This window comes from Arvicanthis niloticus, chromosome 6 (genome assembly GCF_011762505.2).
Source record: "Arvicanthis niloticus isolate mArvNil1 chromosome 6, mArvNil1.pat.X, whole genome shotgun sequence".
Lineage (NCBI taxonomy): Eukaryota > Metazoa > Chordata > Mammalia > Rodentia > Muridae > Arvicanthis > Arvicanthis niloticus.
In genome coordinates this window covers 61,394,963-61,413,946 of record NC_047663.1, presented here as the reverse complement: position 1 = coordinate 61,413,946, position 18,984 = coordinate 61,394,963, and the positions used below count along the sequence as shown (strand labels likewise).

The 18,984-nt window shown below is 46.2% G+C and overlaps 1 protein-coding gene across 4 annotated transcripts in view; it reads right to left on the bottom strand.

Moving 5' to 3' along the window:
* Pemt (phosphatidylethanolamine N-methyltransferase) overlaps nucleotides 1-9,790 on the bottom strand; it is a 73,201-nt gene extending 63,411 nt beyond the window's left edge. For 2 of the 4 annotated variants that reach the window (XM_034506316.2, XM_076936725.1), the window contains exon 1: nucleotides 9,621-9,790. In XM_034506316.2, coding sequence (XP_034362207.2) covers nucleotides 9,621-9,716 — 96 coding nt within the window. In that variant the 5' untranslated portion in view covers nucleotides 9,717-9,790. Of the gene's footprint in view, nucleotides 1-169; nucleotides 337-9,620 lie in introns of those variants that run through there. The other 2 variants (XM_034506315.2, XM_034506317.2) reach the window with 2 other exon arrangements.
* Nucleotides 9,791-18,984: the final 9,194 nt, after the last annotated feature.

The following is an 18,984-nucleotide window of genomic DNA, read 5'->3' as shown; positions in this document are numbered from 1 at the left end:
GGCTTTCTCCCCTAAGTCCTGCCTCCCAGCCAGTGTCAGATGCTCCATGCGAGCCACCTCAGGGAAGGAGAGGGGCCCCTCCAGTCTCAACCTGCCTTAGGAGGCCTGACTCCTAAGTTCTCCCTTGAGGTGAGAGGCCTAGTAGAGGCTAAAGAGAGAATCAACCTACCATATGGAGATGGGAGCTGGGCTCCAGGGACAGCTCAGGTCACCTGTCCCCGGTGATGAACTCAGCTGCAGAACCCCCACACGCTGGAAGGAAGGAGGCACATAGCAGTTCTACTGCACTGGGCACCTGGACACACTTCAGAGCAATGTCCTGTAGTTAGGGAATGATTTGCAGGGGGTCAACAGCACCCAGGGTGCAAGCCACATTGTGACATCCAAACAAACAGCAAGCGCCCAGGACAGTCAGAGTTGCATTGATCACCTGAAAGTAATGGGCCACTCTGTGACGTGTACCATACACATCAAAGGATAAAAGGGACAGAGTAGGGCTGTCTCAGAACAGGGACAGGCTTCTTCATCCCACAGAGTGGCCCTCTGCTGCTGCATACCCTTCCCCCTCTTCCCAGCTGCTCCAGTGTCCGGGAATTGCCAGCAGATCCAGGAACATCCGCTGTGCAATCCCACAAGAGCCCTGTGGCCTGAAAGAGAGAAACAGGTACTCTTTGCCTAGATCTACACTCCCAAGAGGAGGAGGCGCCATCCCTTCTTCCCCATTTCATACACTGTGACACGCCTGGATCCGAGGAAGGACCCGGTGAGCTCACAGTAACCACCAGGACCAAGCTGAGGCCAGGTTCCTTTACAGAAGTGGGTTAACAAGAATGGCCACCCAAGACTACCCACAGACAGAGTGAAGAGCAGATGTGAAATACGGGTGTAAAGGTGTATCAGGATACAGAAGGTTGCCCTAGTGTCAAGCCACCTGGACTCTTTGTTCTACTATACCCTAACTAAGAAATACAGATGTGTCACCTCTCACCCTCTTGGCAGGCATATGTCCTAAAGCAAGAACCAAAAGACACTGACCCAGCAACATTCAGTAAAAAAAATAAATACAAGTTTCAAGCTGTCAGGCATGGCTCAGTGAGTGATACAGCACTCATCTCGCACGTTTGAAGATCCTAGGTTCATCCCCAGTAACAAGGAGAGGGACAGTGCAGCCGTTCCTTCCCTCTTCCCTTTTCAGATAGGTGGATGGTTCCTTGACTGACTCTATTTGGCAGGTCCTGACAGGTTGGTGCCAAGTGGCAGGCTGGCTCCCTTATGGCACCACAAAGTCTTCCCAGAGGGGTACATGGCTAGAACCTGACCCCACCTCCTAGACCACCTCTACTCAGTCCCTCAGGAGTGGCAGACCTGGTTCTGCACCCTCCCAGCATAGTGCTTTATTACAGATTGACCCAGCCACATCACACCAGCTTAGAGGTAGAAGACAGGGAACAGTGGTAGGGGGAGCAGGAAAAAACATCCCAGTGTGCATGAGGGAGGGGCATATGAAGCTGACGTGGAAACATAAGGGTTCTTTGGAAAGTCAGTTGTGTTGGATGGTATTTTGCTAAAGCAGACACTCGAAGGAACGTTTCGCTGAAGTAAACACAGGCGAAAGGATGTTCTGCTAAAGCAAGCTTGTGAAAGGACAAATGAAGGATTCTTTGATAACAACATGCTGGTCCATCTTACATTGAGTAGTTAAACTCTATTTGTCCAGACTCCATAGAGAGAAATGCACAAAACAAACAAACAAACAAACAAAACCAAAAAAACAAAAACAAAACTTCTAGCGGTGTGCTGCAGCTTCTTGCCTCGTCTGCAGACTTGGACCCATTGACAGAGTGATGTCAGCCGAGACAGACTCACATGCTGAGACAAGACCCGTGGAGGACACATGATGTTTAGAGGTGGTATAAATAGGACTGAAGGAACAATGACAGAGTTTAGCCTGCTGGGAGAGCTAGCTGTGCAATGCTTGTGGGTCTCTCATCTGCTGATCTTCACTTCTAAGAGACACACAGCTGAGAACTCCTGGCACTCCTGGTGATCCAAATCCCTCCTGTTGACTCGGCTGAGGCCTAGCTGTTCCTGCTAGGTTGTGCCTCTGATGCTGCTACCCCAATACTACCGAACTGGACTGCTGGTGTATCTGTGAAGTGTTTGGGAGTAGACTGAGCTGCTGCTGCTGACCTGTAAACTGAACTGCTGATTTCCTGACAACACAGAATGGAGTTGCTCCAAAGAGTCATTTCTAAACACGTCCACTTCCCCTCCCCACTCCCACAGCCCATATCCTTTCTTTTCAACTACCTCGGGTGGGTTATGGGTTAGAAGGAAGGTTAAAGAATTTAAGAACCTTCATTAAAAGTAGGCATTGAAAAAATTAAAGTTACCTGAAGCATCATCCCTAGCTGAAGATCTATTGTCAGCTGATGATGCTCATAGCTACTGGTAGGTTGTCCATACCCCAGTGGAAGGCCATACACCCATGTGCATACAGACAGCATTAACTGGACTCAAGGTGTAATTAATAACAATATAAGAAGACATTAAGTGGAGGGGGAAGATGGGATGGAAGGCTAGAGTGAGTTGGAGAGAGAAAGTAATGGATAGATGAAAATACATTATATAAATGTATGAAACTTTCAAAGAATAAAAAAAATAAACATTTTAAAGAATTAAAAAGGGCTGGTAAAAGTTCATGGATAAAAGAGCTTGCCAGCTAAGCCTGACACTCAGAATTCAATACCTCCAAAGTTGTCCTCTGACACAAACATACATACATACATACATACACACACACACACACACACACACACACACACACACACACTTATTAAAAACCAGAATAGAATTAAATGGGAAAACAGTAACAAAAAAAAATCAGACAAGATACAAACTGGAAATTTCTTTTTTTCTTTTTCTTTTTTTCTTTTTTTCTTTTTTTTTTTTTTTTTTTTTTTTTTTTTTTTTTTTTTTTTTTTTTGGTTTTTTGAGACAGGGTTTCTCTGTATAGCCTTGGCTGTCCTGGAACTCACTCTGTAGATCAGGCTGGCCTTGAACTCAGAAATCCGCCTGCCTCTGCCTCCCAAGTGCTGGGATTAAAGGTGTGTGGCACCACCGCCCGGCAGGAAATCTCAAAGAAAGTTTTAAACCACTTTGTGCATCAAAGTGAAAATACAATGTATCAGAAACCACACAGTGCAGCCAAGGCTGAACATAGAAAGAAACAGTTTATAACAACATGGAAGTCTCACATCAGGGATGAAAATACTGCCCTTAAGAAAACCAAACTATGGACTGGAGAGATGGCTCAGGGGTTAAGAGCACTGACTTCTCTTCAAGAGGTCCTGAGTTCAATTCCCAACAACCACATGGTGGGTTGTGGCTCACAACCATCTGTAATGGGATCAGATGACCTCTTCTGGTGCATCTGAAGATCTGAAGACAGATCTAAAAAAAAAAAAAAAAAAAAAAAAAAAAAGAAGAAGAAAAGAGAAAAGAAAGCCAAACTGAATGGAAGCAAAGGAAGGAAGGAGAGAAGGCAGAAGTTAACGGCTCCTGCCTGCCTTCAACCTGAGAAAGGAGCAGCCTGGAGGTCCTGTGCCAGCCTGCCAGCCTCCCACCATGATGGGCTGGCATCCCTTGGAACCAGGAGCCAAAATAAACCCTGCCTTCCCAGAAGAAGATAGAGATGGGGTAGGGCAGTTACCAATAGCAGCAATAAAAGGATTATTCCTACGCCTTAAAATGATAGGAAGAAAACATTAGAAACTACTTTATGCCCATAGATTCAACAATGAATATGAAATGCACCTTTCCTTGAGAAAGATACAAGGTGCCAAAATTCATTCAAGAACAATAGTGTAGTGTGCCTTTGGGGGGAAAAAAGTGATCTCATAGTTTAAAAGCTCAAAAGAAAGATTTCCAGGTCAAATGGTTTTACTGGATGAAGTCTACCAAAGACCTAAGGAAATAATACCAGTTCCACAGGGTCACTTCCAGAATATGCAAGAGGAGGGACTGTTTCCCATCTGCTCTATGAGACCAGCAATACCTTAATATTAAAACTAGATGAAGATATCATAGGAAAATAAAAGCTACATTTCTCATCAGCACAGTAGTAAAAATCTCCAAACTAATCCAGCAAATTTTTTTTTCCAAAGGATAACATGCCAGAGGCTGGAGAGATGGCTCAGTGGTTAAGAGCACTTCCAAAGGTCCTGAGTTCAATTCCCAGCAAACACATGGTGGCTCACAACCATCTGTAATGGGATCCGGATGCCCTCTTCTGGTGTGTTTATAGATAGCTACAATGTACTCACATAGATAAAATAAATAAATCTTTAAAAAAAAAAAAAAAAAAAAAAAATTGGATAACATGCCAAACCAGTCAGATCATCCCTGGAGCTCAAAGCATCAACACAATTCACTGTGTTAGTAGCCACACATCAGGTCAATAGAAGCAGGACTGTATCTGATACTTTACAGAGATGTTAAAACTTACCCAACATTACAAAGAGCACCAAAGAAAGTTCCCATCCTGGTCTGTTTTAATGGGAAAAACAAAACGAAATCTAAAGACAAAACATATGTGCTCAAAAACATCAAAAAGTAAGCCATCTAAAATTATGGCCTGATATTTGTTTAAATATAAAACTGAAAGGGATCTTGGTTTGGCTTAGTTTGGTTTTTGGAGAGGGTCTCATTACGTAGCTCAGGCTGTCCTAAAACCCAAAAATTTTCCTGCCTCAGCCTCTGAAGTACTGTAATTAGAAGTATGCACCACCATGCTCAGTTTGAAAAATAATTTAATCCCAGTATGAGTATGGTGGTATGCTCCTTTAATTCCAGCAGTCAGGAGGCAGAGACAGGAGGATCTCGGTGAGATCTCTGTGAGGCAAGCCTGGTCTACATAACCAAGTTCCGGGGCTAGGTAGTAGAGTCCTGTCTTTAAAAGAAAGAAAGAAAGAAAGAAAGAAAGAAAGAAAGAAGCTTGGGATACTGTCTGTGGCACATTAACACCAAGGGCCACACAGATGTCTGTGGCTGCAGCCTGAAGCCATGTTGATATCCATAAGCCTCATTGCCACCAGGGGCCATGCTGATCTGAGTGGCCTGTGAGGGCCTTCTCTGGATCCATAGTCATACTACAGCAGGGGGTCGTGTTCCTGGTTTGTACTGGTGACAGAAACCATGGAGGCCCATGACCCATACTCCTGCCAACTATGAAGAGTAAGGAGGCTACTTTTGTTATGGTGTTGATGACTGCCAATGCACAGCTGAGAGGGAGGGACATGCAAGGCTTCTGTGACAATTCCTACTTTCCCAACCCCCACCAAAATTAACAGCCTAGACTGGAAGCCACTGAAGAGAACACCTAAAAAGTGTGAGCAAGATGCTGAAGACCAGTAGCTGCCCACAATGATGCCTTCTGGTGGAGGTGTCGGAAAGAAAGAACTTAGTTCTATTTTAGGGGCAGGCCACTAAGAGAGTTTGACCATGCTCCAGTGAGTATATAGATAACACAAAGTGGACCTTTTTTTGTTTGTCTATTTGTCAGTTTTCTCTAGAGTCACAAAACGTATGGAATATCCTTCTATATTGAGGGAATTTATTATGATGACTTCAGTCTGTAGTCTAACTTCTCAACAATGGTCAGCTGCGAATTGGAAGTCCAAAATTCTAGTAGTAGTTGCTCAGTCCCAAGAGGCTAGTTGTTTCAGCTGGTCTTCTGGAAAAATAGATTCCAACACATGTGCTGGCAAGTAAATGCAAGCGAAGAAGAGAGAATCTTCCTTCTTCCAATGTCCTTATGTAGTTATCCAGCAGAAGGTGTGGCCAGATAAAAGATATGTACCACCATGCCTGGATCTGGAACTTGTTTTGTCCCAGGCTGACCTTGAACTCAGAGATCTCCTTGCCTTAGTCTCCTGGGATTCATAGCCACTATGCCTCAAGATCTCCATGCCAAGATCCAGGTCAGAAACTTGTATCTGCCAGCCTCAAGATCTGGATCACAGGTGAGCCTTCCAATTCTGGTTTATAGTTAATTCCAGATAGACAACCAGGAATAGCTATTACAGATACCCTAAGTGGCTCAGAAGAGCTCCCACATGTGGACAGACCCTTCTCAGTTTACTTCATATAACTGCCAGGCAGAAGAATAGAAGGATCTCAGTCTATGATATTAGACAGGCCAACTTCTTGCCCCAACCAGTAAGTTTTTTAAACTAAACACAAAAACAAGACTGCTGTAATAGCCAAGGGGGCTAGCAGGTATCTGGCTAAGGACCTGTTCTCAACAGCTGAGCTGTTCAGTACAGTACAACAGCCACCAGCAACAGGAATTGATGATATTTCACATGGTGAAATATCCTTAAATACAGTTAATAATCAAATACAGACATCCCTCAGTGTTCACTCAGGACTGCTTCCAGCACCCCCTGCAGACCTGACACTCTAGGAAACGGAAGCTCTTCATGTTAAACGGCACAATGTCTGCCTAGAATCTCTGCATCCTCACATGCTCTAAATCATATCCCAACACAACAGAGACGCTGTATAGACAGTTACTGCTATATGTTCAGGGAATGGTATCATGAAGAAAAATCTGTTCACGTGTGCACACAATTTTTTTTTCAATCCAGATAAAGTAATATGCAGATAAGGAAACTTCAGATATGAAGGGAAACTGTATTTTGGGAAAATCATTTTTGTTCTGTGTGTTTAGGGTGGTGCATGTGGAAGCCATTGGCTGACTTTAAATGACTTCCTCTATGCTTTCCCTTCAGTGGAAAGACAGGCTCTCTCACTGAATCTGGAGCTCGCCAACTTGGCTACACTGGCTAGCCAGAGAGCCCCAGAAGTCCTCGAATCTCCACCTTCCCATCCACAGGGTTCCAGATACACATGCTGCACACTGGCTGGTCAGTGCTGGGGCTTGGCCTCTCTGTGTCCACCTCTCCAGCACTGGGATTGCAGGTGCTGTGACTAGACCTAGACTACACCTTTATGTGGATGCTGAGGATCTGAACTCGGGTCCTCAGCTGTGCACAGCAAACACTCTACTGAACAGGCCATCTACTCAGCCCCTCTTTCATATGTTCCTTTAAATAATGTGGATACTAAAAAATACATTGCTTTTGTTTGCAGAGATGATGGGAATCAGAATCAGGGCCTTGAACACATTAGGCAAGTGTTCTCTCTATCTCTGAGTCCCGTTGCCCCCGATCCCAGCACAAAACTCTAAATTATATATGGGACACACAACTCTTCCATTAGACAGCATTGAGAACCTCAGCTCAGGTGTCCACGGGTGAAGAAAAACCTTAAAGTTCTCTTAGGCCAGGGACTAACACATTTTACTGAGATTTTGACAGGGGAAGCTCTCCTGCATAACAGAACCTTAATGTGTGTAATGACTGAAGTAGCTTGAATGAGAACAGCCCCACAGCCATTCTCAAGCATGGCTGAATGTTTATTCCAGTTTGTGTAACAGTTTGTGAAGGATTAGGAGGTATAGCCTTGTTAGAGGGATGTGTCACTAGGATCAAGCTTTGAGGCTTCAAAAGCCCAACCTATTCCTAGTTAATTCTCTCTGCCTCCCACTTGTGGATCAAGAAGTAAGAACTCAGCTACTGCTCCAGAGTCATTCCTGCCTGCTGCCACATACTCCACCATCGTCATAGATTCTAACCCTCAGAAACTGCAAGCCCCCAATAAACTCTTCTATAAAGTGATTGGGTCACATGTCTTATCCCAGCAATAATAAAAGTAACTAAGACAGTGATATTATTGCTTTCATTTTATTTTATTAAGCAAAATCTCTTGGAGGGGCCGGAGGGATAGCTCAATGGTTAAGAGCACTGGCTGTTCTTCCAGAGGTCCTGAGTTCAGTTCCCAGCAACCATCTGTAACTGTGGTCCCATGGGATCCAATGTTCTCTTCTGGTATGCAAATGTACATACAGACAAACATCCATCCGTATTCATCAAGTACATAAATAAATCTGAGAGAAAATGAGAGAGAGAGAGAGAGAGAGAGAGAGAGAGAGAGAGAGAGATCACTTGGAAACAAGAAGCTCAACTGTGCTTGTGACCAAGCTGTGATAGAAAACGCACAGTGCTGTTCAACAAAGGTCATCCTGACCTATCTCCTGAAACAGCCCTGGCTCTCCAGCTGAATGAGACCGGCACATGCAGGACAGGGGAACCCACTGAACAGAGTGGGAGGAGGACAGGAAGGCTGAAGCCTTCCAGCCAGGAAGACTTGGCTCTTGTCTCTAGACCTATAACACAGGTCTTGTTTCCATCACCCTGGGGTAAGCCAGGAACCCTTGGGCAGTGCTACAAATGCCCCCTGCAGTGTAGCTTATCTCCAAGCATCTTCCCCATTCCCAAGTTCAAGGTTCCCCAGCACTTCAGGCAGTATTCTTCTCTTAGATGACACACTGGGTTAGAGAGCATGATTCAGAAGAGCAGAAGCTGGTGTAACACTTGCCTCACATGCCCAGGAAATAAAGGGGGTAGTATGAGAGTATTGGGGGGGGGGGGGGATTTGCCTTATGCAAACTCTGGAGATGAACTTAGGACTTGCCATTCATCTAACTGGATGGAGGATATGTTTCAATAACAAATATGCTAAAGGAGAAAACTCTCCAACATCCACTGCCCATCCTTCCACCTTAACTGTCCTTCGTGCTCTTAACACCAGTGGGTAACTGTCTCCTGTTTCTTCCTGTGTGCCTGCTGTCCCTCCACCAGGAATTCTCACCCCAATTCCTTATCACTCACTGCTTACCTTTCCATCCCCTCCTTCGAATGCAAGGCTGCTTCTCTTCACCTGCTACTCTACAAAACAGTTTCCACTCCATTCAAGACCTACTTCTATGCCTGTAGTCTCCTTTGCATGAACAAAAGCTCAGCAGTGGCCAGCCCTTGTCTGTTCCAAAAACTGGACCTCAGCAGTCTCTTTGTGATATTGACCATATCTGAGAATGAATGAGTATGTGCACACTGGAGTGCATTCACTTATTCCAGGCTGCTTCTGGCAGAGACCTTAGGCTCTGTGAAGTATGGCTGGTACAAGGGAGGGAACACGCAGAAGAGAATCAGATAGGATCAGTAGCCTGGGGAGATGGCAGTGAGTTTGTGGTAGTCAGTGGGGATCGAACCAGGTCCTAAAGTGGCACGAGGGGTCCTGCCACACATCCACACAGCAGGCATTCAAAGGTAGTTAGCTGCCTACTTTCAACCGCACTCACATTCTGAACATCAACGCAACTTTGACTACACAACTCCAGGAACTCACAAGCAAAAAATCCCAAACTCACACTTTCCCAGAGACTGACAGTCAAAATTTCCCAGCCCTACACAATCACAGACACAGGTTACATCACCCAAGCTATGACAAACTGAGATGACACAACTGGCTCACCCCCTCCCCCCCCCAAACCCCGCCACCACTACTACCACCAATCGCGCGTGCGCCAACTTTCCTTCAGGCTCCGCCCAGCCCATCGTTGCTTGGGAACAGGGTAGTCCCGCCCATCAAGCGTTGAAGGCAGCGCCTGTTAGCTCCCGCCTCAACCCTCCCCTCTCTGTAAAGCCGAGCTGTACCTTCCTAAGGTCGATATTGCCGAGGCCTCCACAGCAGTCGTACCCCGCCACAGAGCTGCTTATAAGTGTAGTTGCCGGACTCGTATTTTCTTCCATCACGCGAGCCCCCTCAGGAGGTGCCACGTGGGGACCTGACCCCGCCGCATGGTCGGAGAGCGGGCCCCTTGGCATTTAGGGAAACACGGCCGGCCGGGAGGTTTTCCTGGTGTCCCTAACGTCTTCTGGCCTTCTGGGAAATGTAGTTTTCGGACACTGCCTCGTGGGGGCGTACTTCTAAGTCTCAGGAAGCGGAGAACTACAAGTCCCAGAGCACTATTGGACAGAGGGACTGGGGCACTGTCCCTTAGAACGAGGCTCCTACCCTGCTACCTCGGGACAAGTGTCTTGCTCCCCCCATTCTCCAGGCTACCTCGCTTCCCACTGAGATAAAAACACGGACATTTATAGGAAGGAAAAAGAGGCTCTCCAGAATCTGGTTGTAACACTTTTGCCAGCTTAGGATCAAGGATTCCAGCAAAATTAAGTTACTGTGAAATTTGCCTACGTAGAGATTGTGTTCCTCTTATATGGATATTTTCAAATAAGAACGTTCAATTAGCAATAAAACAACCTTTAAGGCCTAAGAGTATATATGGCCTGTCTCCTTTTTCAATTATAAACCTATACAATCTTCTAGGATTCTCACAAATCCCATTTATAGCAGAAAATATGTCTTGGTCTCTCTTGCAACCCATAGTTTATTTTACCAGATTACAATTCTAACCGTTAGTATTCTGACTAAACTCCACCTCCACAGTTACCTGGCAACAGCCAGGTATGCTCCGCCCCACAGTTACCTAGCAACAGCCAGGTAGGCCTGGTCCACTATAAAAGGGGCTGTTTGCCCCCTCCTCTCTCTCTTACTCTTTTACCCTCTTACCCTCTTGCCTCTCTGTCCCCTCCCCCCATCTTCCTCTCTCTCCACGTGGTCATGGCCGGCCTCCACTTCTCTTCTTCCGCTCTCTTCTTCCATCTTCTTCCCCCCACCTTTGCCTTATCTCCCGAATAAACCTACCCCCCCCCCACCCCCCCTGGAACCGTGTGGTCTGGAGTGGTCTGTTCTGAACTGCGGTTGGACGTCTGAGATTACAACTAACACTAAGCATACCTGGAGCCACCCTATGATCTTGTTGATCAGTGGAAGGTGTTTCTTAGCAACCCTTTAAGATGTAGCTTGAAGTCAGACATGCCTTTTGTTCCGGCAGAAGGCAGAGGCAGGCTGATCTCTGAGTTCAAGGCCAGAGTGGCGTACAAATCGAATTACAGGACAGTCAGAGCTACACAAAGAAACCCTGTTGCAAAAATAAACAAACAAAACATGTAGCTTGAGAGTCACCAGAGTGACATATATGGCTGCTGCTAGGACACCTGAGTGTGGCTCTCCTCTGAGAAGCCCGTACCCACGCCTTTCAGTCTTTCTCCTGCTGAGCACTTCTTTTATTAATCCACATGTTTATATTTATATTAAACCTTCTTCCCAATAAATTCTGCTTTAAACTGGCTTCTCCTGCAATTCTTTTCCACTATGAGAGAAAGTCCCTAAAGGATAGGAAGCTAGCTTCTTCTGTAGACAGGACTAAAGATTGGAGCAGTGTACCAGAGACATAACTTTATGTACACCCCTCTTCCATCTTGCTGTAACCCCAGGCCAGTGTCCCGAATCCCCACCCAGAGATAGTGCTGGGCCAACCACAGCTTCCCGACACCAACACTGCTCCTCTGGGATCCCCAAAGCCCCAGGAGCCTTTGACTCAACCAGAGACCTTTTTCCCACTCATTCCTTCATAGATTTTCTTATTCACTCCTAAGTGTTTGCTGAACATGCCTCTTGCTGGTGGTGCTTTGGAGAGCAAACCTAAGATCCCTGACCTCGATGCCTCCAGAGATAAAAGACAAAACAAATGGGTATAGCTTGAATGGTATAGAGAGAAAGGCTGGAGGCTGGGTCAGATAGTAAGGAAGGTCCCTGCCCTAGAATGCTAAGAAGAGGTGCTCAAACCAGGAGGCAGGACAGCATTGGGGAAGCTTTGAGAACAGGGAATACAGCTGAGCTCTACACAGTGATGGAATGTGGGGGACAAGTGGGAGGCCAGGTGAGTGGGTGCCAGGAGAATCCCTTTGTAGCTCGTTAGATATATGGGGAAATAGAATCCAAAATTCTAAGATTGGCTCAGGCACTCAGCCAACCCAAGGCCAGGCAGGACATCACCCACCTCAGTTACTTCCTAATTCTTTGTGGATCATTTCTCTGTACCTTGTCTTTGCAACCCCGGCAACCTCTTCCTCTCCCCACCCCATACTCCCACTATCTCCTCCACTCTCACCCCACACCCATACATCAAGCATCTCCTGAGCAGGTACCTGGCCACCTGTGAGGTGCTCCCAGTCTTCCCAAAATGGCTAGGATGGGACAAGCAGACCAAGAAGGCAGGAGGAACACAGGTGTTGAAGGACACACAGTAGCTCTGGAGCCAAGCCCAGCTTTCTCTTACTTAGGAATAAAGGGAGTACACATTTTAAGACTCATCACAAAGGAACTGACCTATGGGAACCAGAACTGGACACTGCTGGAGTGGGCACAAAGTGCTCAATAGCTCTTCTCTGAGTGACCACTGCTGCTCACAAAGATCAGGAGCCTGGCCTGCTCTGTGTTACAAGAAGGCCTTCTAATAGGCAGAGAGCTTCTATCTGGAGATCTCCTAGCTGGCATCCCCCGCATCTACCAGACATGTTCTCCATCAAAGATCCAGTCTTCTCAACTATTAAACACCTTTAGCTATTTTATTGAACTGTGGTTGTGAATTTCTGTTTGCTTTTTCAGGGGACAGAGAAAGGTAAAGGTTAAAGGTCATGTAAGAACTGATGAAATCTATTCCCTCCACCTACTCAGATCACCCCACCAGAGTGACTCTTCTCTGATGTCATGGAAGCCAAACTTGCCACTTGAAATGCTATGGGGGTTCAAGTCACAAACCGAAAGATGATATTTTGAGGCAAAAGCTTTTGCCTGAGGCCTTTGGAAGCCTCTGCATCTGAGCTTGCAGAGACATTACCCAGTCAATCTCCAACAGTGGGAATTTTCTTCCATGGCTTCTTTGATGAATGAAGAGCACTCTGTTTGCAGCATGCTCTGAGTGATGAGAAGCTCACCACCTCAAAGTAGCTTGCTCCTCTGTTGGGGTGTGCATAATATGTGGTTACTCCAGTCTCCATTCTTGAAGTTTTAGTTCTATTTTTAGAGTTCTCTCTGCTTTTTCATACTTCTTGAGAAGCCATTTATCTAGTTGGCTCCAGATAGTCCCTTGATCCAGAGTTTCTTTCATGATGTCCTCCCTTGGTGTAGCATCTCCTCTTAGGGAGTCATAAAAAATAGGCTTTTACTGATCAAGCTATCATCGCTATTTGAACACCATTGGTGCATTTCCCAGCTTACAATCTATTTTCTATCCATAAAATGAGCTTCCTGTCTTGAGCACACTTGTTCTACAGTTGAACAGGCTCTGCAGGGGTCAGGATTAGGTGTGGTGGGAAACTATTTCTAGAGCAGAGAGCATCTGGAGATGCATGCCCTACAGAGTTCCCACATGTTCCCTTCCACCTTGGGCTTGGAAAATGGCCCTTTCCCTGTTACCTACATGGTGGCAAAAGGGCACATGAGTGAGTTCATCTGAACCCCATTCTCCACAGTATCAACCAGCTGAGGAGCCCATCAGAGGCATTGTTGCTAGTGGGCTTCTCTGCCCCTCAGCCTCTAACTCACACTAATCCTTGCTTCCCGTTGGCCTCCTGGTTGCTCCTACATGCATTGTGGTGGGTGAATAAAAATGCCCTTCCCTTAGGCTCCTATATCTGAATGGTAGTCAGCAGGGAATGGCACTATTTGCAAAGAATTGGGAGGTGTGGCCCTGTTGGAGTATGTCACTGGAGGTTGGCTCAGAGGTTTCAAAGCCTGCACCAGGTCCAGTGTCTCTCTTTTTCTGCCTGTGGATCAGGACATAGCTCTCAGCTCCTTCTCAAGCACCCTGTGTGCCATGCTTCCCACCATGATAATAATGAACTAAACCTCTGACCCTGTAAACAACCCCCCAATTGAATGCTTGCTTTTATAAGAGTTTCCTTGGTCATTGTGTCTCTTCACAGCAGTAGAACACTGTCTATCTTAGCCATGTGCTCACACCGGGGCATCTGCACATGCTGTTCCCTCTGCTGGGGTGCTCTTCCCCAGATTTCTCATAGAGCCTTTCCTCACCCCTCCAAACTCCACTTAGGTGCCACCCTTCCACATGCTGTGCATGCTGACCCATCAATGCACTCTGTCCCCCTCGCCACTTTTATTTCTCCTCACATCCCTGTCACTGGCTAGCTCCACAGAACTATTTCACTTGCCCTTTATTCTGGGCAGCTCCACCAAGAATGTGCACTGCACCAGGGCAGTGGTTTGCTATCTTCCCTGGGTACCTCAGCCCATGCCTAACACAAAGCAGGCACTCAATAAGCAATGATGGATGAACAGTTCTGTCACTCTTAGCGTAGGGTCATGGGCAAGGCAGCTTTCTGAGCCATAGTGACTCTGTCTGTGGAATGGGCAATATGGCCAGATCTATCATCCAAAGTTGAAAACCAAAGTTACCTCTTGCCACTGAAATGTCGGCCCTTCCACATTTGGCCGTGTACTTTGGGGAGGTGACCTGCTCTCTCTGACTCTCGAATTTCTAACTGTGGAAAACTAATCAGAGCTCTGGCAGAATGCTTTTCTGGTTCCCAGGGAACATCAGCCAAATCAGACCCTGTACTGAGCATGAGACAGACTTCGGTCTCATGGCAGGACCCATGGCATGGCTCACTCTGATACATAGTGGAGCTACAAACAGGGAATTACAATCCTTTCCTAGGAGATTCTGTTCCATACAGTTGCATATGTGTGGCTGGTTCATTTCGGGGTGCTCTGGTTTGGTACACAGAGCTGAGAATCAAACCCATGGTCTCTGCTAGGCAAGTGATCAATGCTACACCCCAGACTTTTTTTTTTTCTAGAAGACATATACCTTAAGGATGTTCTATCTCAAAGTTTTTGAAGCCACAATAAAACACTCATGAGTTATTCAGTGGGCTCCCTGCACCTCCCACCCGATTTGCCTTCGAATTTCTTGACATATGTTTTATCTGCTTCTGATTTTATATTCTGTTTTTTTTTCCCTAACTGTTTGAGGTGAGTTCACTGGGAATTCATGAATGGACATTCTGTCAACTCGCAACACAATGCTCAGGACTAGAGTTTACAGAGACACAATAGTGTTGGCTAGCATAGAGCCATACCCACACTGAGATGGTCCTGATCATATGCAGTTCTGAGATCCACAGTGCAGGCCAGAGATAGCTGCTTTATTCTGTCTTTATCCCTTAGAAATATACTGGTGGACTGGGTATAGTCGCACATACCTTCAATCTTAGCACACAGGAGACAGAGGCAGGTAGATATCTGTCAGAGGCCAACTTGATCTACAGAATGAGTACCAGGGCAGCCAGGGGTACATAGTGAGACTTCATAACAAACAAGTAGACAGACAGAAAGACAGACAGACAGACAGACAGACAGACACACACACACACACATAGAGAGAGGGGGAGGGAGAGAAAGAGAAGAGGGAGGGGGAGAGAGAGAGGGAGAGAGAAAAATGTACAGGGGAGGTAGGCCAAGGTGAGAGGCTCAGAGGATAAACTTGCCACCAAATTGATGGAAAGACTAGGTGCAATTTACAGGATCTACTAGTGGAAAGAGAGAACCAGATCACAGAAGTTGTCCCCTGACCTCCACATATGCACTGTGTCATGTGTGTACATGTATACATGCATGTGCATGCACATGTGTACATACACACTAATTAGCCAAATTTGATGAAGGAGGAGGAGGAGGAGAAGGAGGAGAAGAAAGAGAAAGACATTAAATATATGTGTGCTAGTACTTGTCTATACTCCAGCTCTTGGGAGGCTTAAAGCTGGAGAGCCACAAGTTTCAGGCCGGTCCTCATTAAAGAATGGACTCCTGCCTCAAACATATTTTAGAGGTTGAAGAACGTCAGAAGCTCTGGAAAGCTCCAGCCAGAGATTCTGAGGTTTGTCACAACTCACTGAGTAATCTGACTTTCTGAGTGTCCCCATAGCCCAGCTGCCCTGTCACAGGCTAGGAATGTACCATTTCTCTTATGTATGCTTTTGTTTGGGGGCTGGGTTGGATTTTTCTTAGTGGTTTGGTTTGTGACAGAGTCTCAGCCCTGGCTGGCATAGTATCTCCTATGTAGCCAGATTGGCCTTGAACTTTTGGTAGTCCCCATGCCTTAACCCTCTGAGTTCTAGGATGACAGACACGTACCCCATGCCAACCTGTGCTGTTCCTTTTGGTTCTCAGACACAGTGAGTGAAGGGTATCCATCACCAACCCTCCCGGACCTACACTTGGTGGGCACACATTAATGTTGGCACAAGCTGCTAGCAGGAGAAAGGAGACCACATGTCCTGGGGCTAAAGAGACATCTCTGCAATGTCCCAGTAGTACCAGGCTGCTGGCTTCATGGGTGACTTCAGGTATGACCCAGAGGCAACCTGCAAGGAAGGCCTCAGACACTGCAGGGATGGGTCCAAATGCTTTTAGCCCACCTGTCCTGGTCCCAACCTTGCCAGGTTCCCCTGGGCCCCACTTCTTTACCTGTAAGTTAAGTGCCCACATAGAGTCTGTTCAAGGCTGAGTGTGTTGTTCAGAGGCTTTAAGTTCAGTTCCCAGCACAAGGTGGGGAAGAGTGTGCTCAGGCTCAGGGTACTTGGCATAAGGCAGGGCAACTTCCCTGTGGTTTGGTTAGCCTGGAAAGAGTAAGATATTAAACACTCCTGTCTCTCACTCACGAAATAAGGCTTTAAATGCATTTCTAGATGGCTCTGAAGAGGCCAGCTGAAGGCAGCTAGTGTGTACTGAAGCTTCCAGAAAAAAAAAAAAAAAGCTACAACTATGTTAAAGGTTCTACAAGGCTGATTGGCTGATTACAGCTTTGTAGGTGGTTGTAAAGAGTTGGAATGTTGTGAATCTACAACCAAATTACGAGGCACTATCTTTTGTCTCTGTAGTAACCGTTTGTTGCATACTCTTATCTAACATAACGTCCTTGTGACCCCTGTGAAACCTTTTGAAGTGTACTGTTAACAGACCACCAGTTTCTACCAGCCTGAAGCTAAGATTGCATCAGATAGCATCGTGAACAAGAATTTCCTAGAAAGAAGTTGTATCTGCAAGGGCCGATCGGCTGATTAGACCTTCAGTGATGTAGAAAAGTTGGAATGTTGCAGGTCCAGAACCTAATTACGGTTTATCTGGGACCATCTTTAGCCCCTAAATAGCTATCTCTTGCCTATCTTTGTGTCAGACTTAACATCCTGTCACTAGCAGGTTAAAAACCTTTTTGAAAATGTATTAAAAAAAAATCTCACTTTCCACCAAAGAACATCGCCGCTGATAGTGTCTAAAGCCTATATAGCAAAATTCTCTTTATGTCCTTATAACCCACTACCTGGCATGTCCACCAATGTATTTGAAAGGTGTCTTGATTTGTGGATTTCCTTGTTCTGTTACCATAAAAAGTTCTGAGCCCAGCCCCTCATTGGAGCATGGCCTGTGGGGAGAGCTGAAGCTGTGTTCCAGGCCATGGTCACTTATATTTGGCTCCAGAATAAACGAGCCCTTCTCCCTTTTGTGATTAGGGTTGCAGTTTTGTGTCACCAGCAGAGGTTTTCCTGTTTCCCTGTAACTGGCCTACCTGAGCTTCCCACCAATGCATTTGAAAAGCACCTTGTACACTTTTTAAATTTCCTTTTGTTCTGCAACTATAAAGACACCATGAAACTGTTTTCACATTGGAACATTTTATCTGAGGTAACCTAAACCCACATTTCCCAGCCATGGTCACAGGCATCTGGCTCCAAAATAAACTGTCTCTTGTTCCCTTTGAGGCTGGAGCCAGGTTTACATGGACACTAGACAGTCACTAGTAACGTCAGAACTGCAGCCTGTGTGTTCCAGGCATTGCCTCCCCCCATACCCCACCAAGCTGTTGATAAACATTATCCCTCTGGACCTCCCAGGAATCTAGTTTACCAATCAGAAAATGAGTCTCAGCGGTCTAAGTGACACCCCAGTAACCAGAAAATGAGTCTCAGCGGTCTAAGTGACACCCCAGTAACCAGGAAGGGTTGGAAGCAGGACTCCAATCCTGGCTGCTGAGCGCCCTGTGTCCCTGCACCTCTAGGCACTTATGGACTCATACTGGGCTTGTAAGTTGTTTTAGTCAGGGTTCTCCAGACTCACAGAACGTATGGAATATCCTTCTATATTGAGGGAATTTATTATGATGTCTTACAGTCTGGAGTCTAACTTCTCAACAATGGTCAGCTGCGAATTGGAAGTCCAAAATTCTAGTAGTAGTTGCTCAGTCCCAAGAGGCTAGTTGTTTCAGCTGGTCTTCTGGAAAAATAGATTCCAACACATGTGCTGGCAAGTAAATGCAAGCAAAGAAGAGAGAATCTTCCTTCTCCCAATGTCCTTATGTAGTTCTCCAGCAGAAGGTGTGGCCCAGATTAAAGGTATGTACCACCACACCTGGATCTGGAACTTGTTTTGTCCCAGGCTGACCTTGAACTCAGAGATCTCCTTGCCTTGGGATTCATAGCCACTATGCCTCAAGATCTCCATGCCAAGATTCAGGTCGGAAACTTGTATCTGCCAGCCTCAAGATCTGGATCACAGGTGAGCCTTCTAATTCTGGATTGTAGTTCATTCCAGATATAGTCAAGCTGACAACCAGGAATAGCCATTGCAGAAGTTAAGGCTGAATGAGAGATGGGATTCTTGTCCAGCAAACATTCTGGCCCAGCCATTGCACTCTCAAGCTGACCATGTTTCCACTGCAGGTATCAGGCCTGACTGTGTTGCTTGCCTCTTCAACTATATACAAAATATAAGTGCAATTGATTATATAGGCTTAGGGGTCTGTAGGATGAAGGAATGGGCTCTCGGTGCAATGACTGACATACAAAGTGCTTGGTTGTGTTATTCATCACCTCTGTCCCCACCACCATGACTTCAGGGGAGGTGATATGTCCACCCAAGGGTTCTGGATGATCACGTTAGCAGAGGTGGCCCTTGGAAGACAATGAGTTCACTGCACCTTACCCTGACCACAGGGTTGTTCCCTGTCCCTTTATTCTAGCCTGGCCCTCACCCCACTCTCTGTGGCTATCTGGAGAAGGCTTTCAGACAGACACCAACTAGACAAGTACCTCC